This window comes from Leuciscus leuciscus, assembly GCF_965113295.1.
Source record: "Leuciscus leuciscus genome assembly, chromosome: 21".
In the NCBI taxonomy this organism is placed as follows: Eukaryota; Metazoa; Chordata; class Actinopteri; order Cypriniformes; family Leuciscidae; genus Leuciscus; species Leuciscus leuciscus.
Window position 1 is genome coordinate 18340604 of NC_138745.1, and position 8903 is coordinate 18349506.

An 8903-nucleotide genomic window follows, 5' to 3' on the forward strand; every position below is an offset into this window, starting at 1 on the left:
ACTGATTCAACAATCAATTGTCATAAGTAGAAACCGTTAGATATTAATAAACTCCTTGTGAAATAAAAGTACACTTAATTGTCTTAAATGTGCACTTGTAGCATTCCTCAAATCTTAAAAGTACATTTTTAAAAACTATACTTGCAGATAATATTATTCAAATACAAGGACACTCAAGTGTACTTGAAGAGAGTATACTTTCATAACTGTTTCTTACCACAGTTAAGTACAATTTTAAAAAGAGCACTTTGTAATGTCAAATTAAAAGTACATTTTAAATAATTGTTTTAATGATCTTTTTTCATGCTTTACACTTATTTTGATGTGCTGACTGACATACTAAAGCACATGTAGCACAAGTACTTTCACTAAAATAATCTTAGCTGTAATCGATTTTACATTTAAAGTGAATATATTTTAAATGTAATCAATTGCACTTTCATCATTACAAATGTGTAATTATAAATATATAAAAATAAATGTAATTTCTATTGAAACTTACATGTCATGTAATTTGTCATTTACATTTCATGTCATTTTGAAGGGTTAGTTCACCCAAAAATGAAAATTCTGTCAGTAATTACTCACCCTCATGTTGTTCCAACCGCGTAAGACCTTCGTTCATCTTCGGAACACAAATTAAGATATTTTTGATGAAATCTGAGTGCTGGATCACTTCTCCATAGGCTGCTAGGTGGCCCAAACTTACTGGCCCAGAAAAGTTATTAAAGAGATCGTTAATATAGTCCAAGTGACTACAGTGGCTCAATCTTAAGTATATCAAGCAACGAGAATACTTTTTGTGCGCAAAAACAAAAAAAATACAGACTTTATTCCACTATTCATTTCCTTCTCTCTGGGCCTCGTAGTGTTTTTGCGCTGCGCGTCTGTGTTACACAATTAAGTGTCAGAAAACATTAATTTCAGTTGAGTATATTATTTAAAGTATATTATTTCTGTAATAAGTACTCTTTTTTAAAAGTATGCTAAGGTGTACTTCTTTTTTACAAGGGACATTCATGTCTCCTACCACGTTTCTTTCCTCTCAGATGTAAGAAACCCTTTCAGTGTGAATGTGTTTGAGGATCATGTGTACTGGAGCACGCAGGAGAAGGGTGAAGTGTTCCGACAGGACAAGTTTGGCAAAGGCACTAAAACCAGACTCCTAATAGCGGGACCTTGGCTCACCCAGGTCAATGTCTACCAGCAGCAGAAATACAACTCTATAACCCGTAAGTAACCTCAGTAAAGTGAGATTTGCATGATGATCTATTTATAAATCCAGTCTGTGGTTAAACTTTAGCTAACTTTTATTGCGCTGATAAAATGTTATATTGGTCATTTTGTTGGAAGTCACTTAAAGTGATGTTATAGATATAGAGAGGGTTGAATGTGTGTAAACTGTCTCACGTCCACAGTGAAGAACCCTTGTAAGGGCACATGCAGTCACCTGTGTCTGCTGAGGCCGGGAGGCTACACCTGCGCCTGCCCAGAGGGCACTAGCTTCTTCCCTGGCAGCAGTACTGACTGTGACGCAGGTGCCTTTTATACTCTTTATCTCTGTCTTTATAGTCACCTTAATGATGTGACCATAAATTAACTCATTGTAGCTGAACACTGTGTTGAAACCAACAGTGCTGACGTCAATCTCTGGTTTCCAGTAATAATAAAGTATATAAGAGGGCACTTCACTTTAAATATGTCATTCCCTCACATCCGATTGTTTTTATTTTTGTGTGTGATTTGTTAGGGGTTGAGCCTGAACCCACCATGCCCCCTCCATGCCAGTGCAAGAATGGCGGAACCTGTTATTTTGATGACAATAAAGCGCTCTGCATGTAAGTTTGTGATCTAATAATGACACAAATCTTTCATAGATATAAAAGCAGGGATTAATAAACTTATGGATGGGGTAATGCTGACTGTAAATTTTCCCCATACAGTTGCCCCTCTGAATGGAAAGGAGATTTATGTGAGACCAGTATTTATGGTGTGGTCACAACCTCAGGTAAAAATTTATGGCAGGACATGATATCAGCTTTGAAGTTTTTGTGCAACAACAATTCAAGCTGTCCTCTTATGCAAACAAACCACAATGACCCACAACCTTTCTGTCTCTCTCTGTCCATCCACAGTTGCTATTGCTCTTGGAGTTACAGCTGTTGTGGCTCTTTTCCTGGGTTGCTTGATATATTCTGCAAAAAAGAAGGAGAAAATAATGAACACACTGCATAACATTAATCTGTCTATTAGTGTATCCAACTTCAGTAGGCCCAGCTTCTGGTGAGGATGAAAAAAAGTGTCTAAAGATAATTAATGCAGATATTACATATTTAAAGTGCCCCTATTATTCTTTTTCGAATATTACTTTTCATGACGTGTGTAATATAGCTGTTTGTGAATGTAAAAGGTCTGCAAAATGTTAAAGATAAATGTGCACAACTGATAAAGTTATTGTCTCTTAAAAGAAAGAATCGATTCTGAACTGCCGAAATGAGCCGTCAGCAATTCCAGTCTTACCTACATAATAATAATATAATACATTTGCATAATGCCAGCCTATAGTCTTCATTGGTCCTCTGTGAACAACGTCTACTTTGACCCGCTCTCAAACACTGTAGTTGTACCCGAGGCCCTAAATAGTTTGGTTCGTGTTAACAACATGTTGAGAAGACACAGTTAACTTTGCATGCACTTCCAAATGATGAGGAAATACATTGCGCTGGAATTGATATGGAAAAAGCAACGGTATCGTTATTGTTTGTATTACTGCGTATCAAGCTCTGAGGAAGCCTCTAGAGCTGAAATTCTGGTATGGTAATAGGCGTTTAGTTTTTTTCATGCGCTGTAAGCAGTAGACCAATCAAAAACAGACTGGGCCGTCTGACCAATCAAAGCATAGTCTTATGGAAAGGAGGGGTTTAGAGAGACCAAATCTTTGAATTAACCCTTTTCAGACTCTTTGAGAAATGAGGTGATGTGCAATGTATGTATCATGAGAAAAGTGTTTTTTTACCTTTGGATGCATGTACAAATTAGGAACTTTTAAAATAGCATAATAGGGGCACTTAATACAAACTTAATTCAGTTAAATAAAGTTGCAGTATTTAACAAATTAAACCTTTGGTTTGGTTTTACTTCACATAATTAGGGGTGGTAACTCTGAACATTTTAACAACCAACCGGAAAATGAAAATGACAGCAGTAACTTTCCTAAAGAGGTTTGTACTCGCCATGTATTTTAAACATATCCAAAGCATGTATAGTTTATTATATGTATATATATGTATATACACTAACATTCAAAAGTTTGGGGTCAGTAAGATTTTTTTTATTAATACTTTTATTCAGCAAGGATGCTTTAAATTGATCAAAAGTGAGAGTAAAGACATTTATAATGTTACAATATATATATTTTTTTAAATAAATTATATTATTTTGAGATTTCTATTCATCAAAGATTCCTGAAAAAAAAGTCGATCACAAATCTTTTGAACGGTAGTGTATTTTTAGATTTATATTACATGTATTATATGTTGTGGTTGAAACAGATTTAAAAAAAAATATTGCGATAACTATAATTGAAATATTAAAAAATGGAAATAAAAATTGACAATCAAATGGGTTTATGCTAGTTTGAGTATACTAGGTTTGTTTGCCTTGTTAATATCTCTACTTTTGCCTTTGTCACCAGGAATCCAGCACATCAGTAGAAGTGGAGGGAACAGGAAGGAGTTTTGAAAACCCAGCATACAGTGATGACACACAGGGTTCTCCTGCTGCCCCTAAAGCTGTAGCCACTGCAGTCATGAATGAGCCTGCAAAAGTATGACCTCTTCTGGCTAAAGCAGATTAATGCATGCTATCTGTATTTAGAGCAGGGTTCCTCAAAGGCTAATGCCCTGCAGAGTTTAGCTCCCACCCTCATCAAAGACACCTGAGCAAGCTATAATCAAGGTCTTCAGGATCACTAGAAAATCACATGTAGGTGAGTTTGATCAATGGTGGCAGAGAGATCTAAATAGAAAAAACACCAGCAAATTAAGAAAACATCATCAGTTTGGCAACATGTGTATGTGTTGCAAATACTCAAACCACTACCAAATACAGAAACGCACTGCAAATAGCATGGAAATATTTCAAGGGGACCCCAAAAAGTGACAAACCTGACTGGGACCTCTTATTGTTCAATTTCTACTAGTCAGTGGTGTTGTTGATGACCAGAAAGGTGAGGTTTTTGTTTATTTATTATTATCACATCATGATTGTATGTGCGTTGTGAGAATTTGTAGAATTTGTTTCTGTATTTGGGTGTGTTGTGAGTATTTACACCACATGTGTTGTCAAACTGATTAAGATTTTTTCTATTTGCATGTGTTTTCTTCAGCTGCAGCACGTTGAGCTCTCTCTAGACCACCGTATTGATCAGGGTTTGACAAACTCTGCAGGGCAGTGGCCCTTTAGCACCGGATTTGAGGAACCTTGATTTACAGGAATCAATTCGGCAATAATGGAAATTCGGTCATCACTTACTGACACTAATTTTGTTTTGTGGAATATAAAAGGAGCAACTGTCCCCTTTTCACCCAGACTTTCGGGTGAACTATCCCTCAAATGTTGACTGAAATTGTGAATTGAATAATTCAGTTGCTTTTTAGGCTCATTTTCCTTTTTTAATTCTGAATTTCAGGAGAGTGTTGAAAACCCACTCTATGCTGCTGAGATGAGCATTGTGACCCAGCCAATTGATGCTGCAACACCTGTCAGTGCAGATACCACACCAGTCAGCACTGAGCCTGATAAGGTTAGCCATGGTCACAGTAACCACATGATGCATGGAAATGATCTTGCTTTGTTTGGTTGTGTGATTTACTCTGACCTTTGAGAATCCAGCCGAGCAGTCAGATAAAGACCATGAGCTCCTGCACTCATTTCGCTCTAGTAAACCCTACCACCCCAGCCTAAATATGATGGAAAACTTTTTTTGCTGAAGGAAATAGCAGGTTTTACAAGGGCAGCAAATAAATTAGGGTTGTAATGGTACACAAACTGGTTATTTGGTATGTACCTCAGTTTTAAAGTCATACTTCGGTTCAGCAGCGATAAAAACAAAACATAAAATTTCTTCAATTTTTTTCCCCCAACAAACTATGACTTTTCCAACAAACTATGTCTTAAAATAAAAACTGTCTGTTGGTACTGCGTCTAATGGCTTCAATACACACTTCTTACTGCAGTTTATGGTGTTGTTGTAAATGGTGGAAGACATTTTAAGTCCTTCCACTTTTAGATGCAATACATTTTAGAAAAATGCATATTTTAGTCAGAATTAATACGCATGCGCGTTCCGGCACTCGTTCAGTGAAGAATGAGCCTTTATGCAAAATGGAAATGCTTGAATTTCTAACATTTACAAATATAACCGTAATATGTGAGGAAAAAAGGTCTCAAATGTATTAAACAACACACAACTGACAAACGGACAAGCCACTTTAGTTTAGAGTTAGTTTGAAGCTCTTAATATAAGGCATGTCTCATGTTTAGGACAGTGTCTTTTTAAGTTGCGTTTGCAACATCAAAGTATACCGATATAAATGGAATAAAATTGTGTACAAAGTATATCAATATAAGCAATAAAACATTTTTGGTATAAATATGTGTACCGTTACAAAAATAAATGGTGAAAAAGTTTTAAGAAGATTTGGTTTCAGCCTTGTTAAGGGGGGAAATTCTTGGGGTTTAAAACAAACTCTATCCAAAATGTTTGAGGAATATCAATATAGTGCTGCCGTGCAAACACTGTAGCAAAATAAATGCCCTAAACACACCCACACACCAGGAGTTATTCTGAAGATGTGACAGGAAGAAAGATAAAGAGTATGTGGGAGAAGAGGACACAGAGGAGTTAGAGAGACATCAATAAAAAACAGCACAAACCCACAGGCGACCTTCATACCTCACAGCATGCTAGCGCAGATAGATCTGTGTTTTGGTCGAAACTGTTATTGCAGTCAGTTCTGAGCGTGTCTGTCATTTAAGCTGTGTCTTTATTTCTTGTTCCTCCTTTACACAGGCTAATAATTCACAGTTACAGCACGAGGTGGATGTGGATATGTTCGACAACCCCTTGTATATGGTGAGATAAATGTAAAGAGAGCTAAATATTGAATGTGTTCAATGAGGGAATGTGTACGGGTTGGAGGTAAATACTATGACTAGGTGTAATGTGGTTCTGGCTCACTGATGGAGGCACACGGCCCTGTTGACATCTTCTCTCTCCTTATGCTGCTAAAAGCAGGAAGCTGAGTGCTGTAATACAGTGAAAGCTATAACAGTGGGGAGGGGCTCATTTTAACAGCTTGTGAAGGCATGTCAAGGCCTCTTGGGGAAGAAGAATTTCCCTCAGTGGTGAAGACAGCAAATAAAGGAAGAGAAAGACCTTGAAAGTCTCCTTTTTGAAATGACTGAGTGATTGAGAGAGAGGCAATCTTCTATTCTGTGCTTAGGCACACTGCAGGCATAAAGGAAATTATAGTTCCTGAATAGAGCATAATAGGACTTATACCATGGTCTGGGTGAATACTCGATTCTGATTGGCTGCAGGGTGTCCGTTAAAAAGTGATAGAGGACACCTAGTAAAGGAGATCTGGTGAAACTGACTGTTTACCGTTCGAAATTAATAAATAAATGCGCTGGCTACATCAGCTGTAACCATAGCAACAGGCAGTAAACTGAAGGGTTCTACGAGCTGAGCGGACTATCTCCGAAACCAAGTTATTGTTAGTAAAAACTTTAGATTTCGATTGTAAAACTAATTAAAATATAAACTAATGTTTTAAAAATGTGTTATTTAGCAAGTGACCATGGTATAAGCGGGTTAATGCCCTTCGAGGTGTCCACTGTCACTGTCAGGTATTAATGGACTTCGGCTGCGCGTCGGACGGTTCACGCCTCGCCGTCGTCCATTAATACCTGACAATGGACACCTCGTCGGGCATTAACCCTTACATATTGCATTTAATAATCTGAAATTATGTATGTGCATATATAGTATAAATGTTGTATATTAGAATATTATATTACAATTATTATAATTGTAATATTGTATTAAATATATAATAATAAAAATATAATAATTTTGTGTAATTAATAAATATTTTATATTTATACCATATACAAAATATATTATATTATTACATATATAATCTTAATATATATATTTTGTATATGATATAAATATATATGAATAAAAATTTTTTTATTCAAAAACATAATAGTAAATTAATTAATTATTTATCTAAATATGATACTTTTGGGTCATATTTTAACCGCTATCAGAGCATTCTCATTCTTATATTTTGTGGTATTTAAGTGTGAATATACTGCACCATTTAGCAAGTGAGGCATGGACTGTCATTATCTCATCTCAAATTAGCTCAAAATACGTCATTTGAAATAGTCTAATGAAAGGTCCTGGCCTGCCTCTCAGATGCTTAAAATATGGCTGTGACATAGATCTAGCTCTGATTTGCTCCGTCGAGGCCTGCGAGGAGATTGATTTCTGTAAATGCAGATTAATTTTCTTTATGTTCAGTTCCCACTCACTTATCATTCCCTTCATCTACCTTGACATTATTTCCCCACCTCAGCAGAAACGAAAGGCACCTAATGGCTTGGTAGATAATGATATATAGTGATTCAAGTATAAATTGAGACTACCTTTTCTAAATGTGCAGGACAAATTGACCAAAATTGTCTAAATTTGAAGAAAGGCACCTGATACACATTTCTTGTGTTTTGGCAGGATGCAACACACACACACATTCAGGGAGAATCTACAATCTGAAGACAATTTGAGATCATCTTACAGGATCGGCTCTCAGTCACTTCAGCAGCTAAGACGTATGGCTGGTAAATCATGCTGCGGTGTACTATCCATCCATCAACATGCCGTAAACTGTGAATAGTTTTGTTGATTGTTCTTTTAAGTATATTTTTATAGATACTACAGATTTCTGTAAATTGGTGCAGTGATTCTCTTTAATTTAAATACTAACTCTTTGAATGGTTTCATGTTTCATGGTTTTTAGTGTGTGTATGATCAATTGTTATGCTGCTTGTTCTCACTTTAATAATAAAGTGTAATTATGTCTTGCAAAATGGATTTGGGTGAGTTTTTGTTTACTCCTAAATTTAATCTAAAAATAATCATTAAAATATATAAATATAGATATAGATGTAATGAAGATGAAGTTCCAGTGAAATATGTTCACAATTCCCTATGATGTCTTCATGTCCTATGTATGTATTCTGGGTGGCAGTTTCTAGATGATGAGGTTATGATCCGTGATAGCATTGGAAATAATTCGCCAAAATGTAGGCCTACAGTATGAGCCCTTTACCGTGTTAAAGTGATATAAAGCCATAGGATAGCTTTAATATTTTTCTGTGACTGGGTATGTTTAGGCATAAAATAATAGTTCATTCCTACTTCCATAGGAATTAATTGAAAACGCTCGCTCTGCTTCACTTGGCTCTGCTTTTCTTTACAGTAAAACACTGTTCTCAAGGATTCATCCAACCCTGTTTAAAAATAATCCAATACTGCCCTCTTTTGGAAATACTATATATTCAATCGGTAGTATTATTTTATACAGAAATAAATTATTTATAATTCAGATGAGAATAAAGTTAGTGTTAATTAAAATTGTAAGGAAAACAAATATATTGATCTGAAATCTACTATCATTTGCTGCAAATAGGTTGACTATTTTATTATTATATTTTATTACGGCTATAATGAACCGGCTGCGATGTCAAGATTGCAATGCTGGAATGCACAGTGTGTGTGTGTGTGTGTGTGTGTGTGTGTGTGTGTGTGTGTGTGTGTGTGTGTGTGTGTG

General features: G+C 35.8%; 1 protein-coding gene across 1 annotated transcript in view; it reads left to right on the plus strand.

Annotated features, from left to right (window-relative positions):
• The window catches only part of lrp2b (low density lipoprotein receptor-related protein 2b), a 56611-nt gene extending 48459 nt beyond the window's left edge, over nucleotides 1-8152 (plus strand). The window contains exons 70-79 of the mRNA XM_082152648.1: nucleotides 1050-1232; nucleotides 1419-1538; nucleotides 1751-1838; nucleotides 1944-2008; nucleotides 2136-2283; nucleotides 3152-3221; nucleotides 3695-3826; nucleotides 4691-4804; nucleotides 6074-6136; nucleotides 7805-8152. Of these exons, the coding sequence (XP_082008774.1) occupies nucleotides 1050-1232; nucleotides 1419-1538; nucleotides 1751-1838; nucleotides 1944-2008; nucleotides 2136-2283; nucleotides 3152-3221; nucleotides 3695-3826; nucleotides 4691-4804; nucleotides 6074-6136; nucleotides 7805-7846 (1025 nt within the window). The 3' untranslated portion in view covers nucleotides 7847-8152. The remainder of the gene's footprint in view (nucleotides 1-1049; nucleotides 1233-1418; nucleotides 1539-1750; nucleotides 1839-1943; nucleotides 2009-2135; nucleotides 2284-3151; nucleotides 3222-3694; nucleotides 3827-4690; nucleotides 4805-6073; nucleotides 6137-7804) is intronic.
• The last annotated feature ends 751 nt before the right edge of the window (nucleotides 8153-8903 follow it).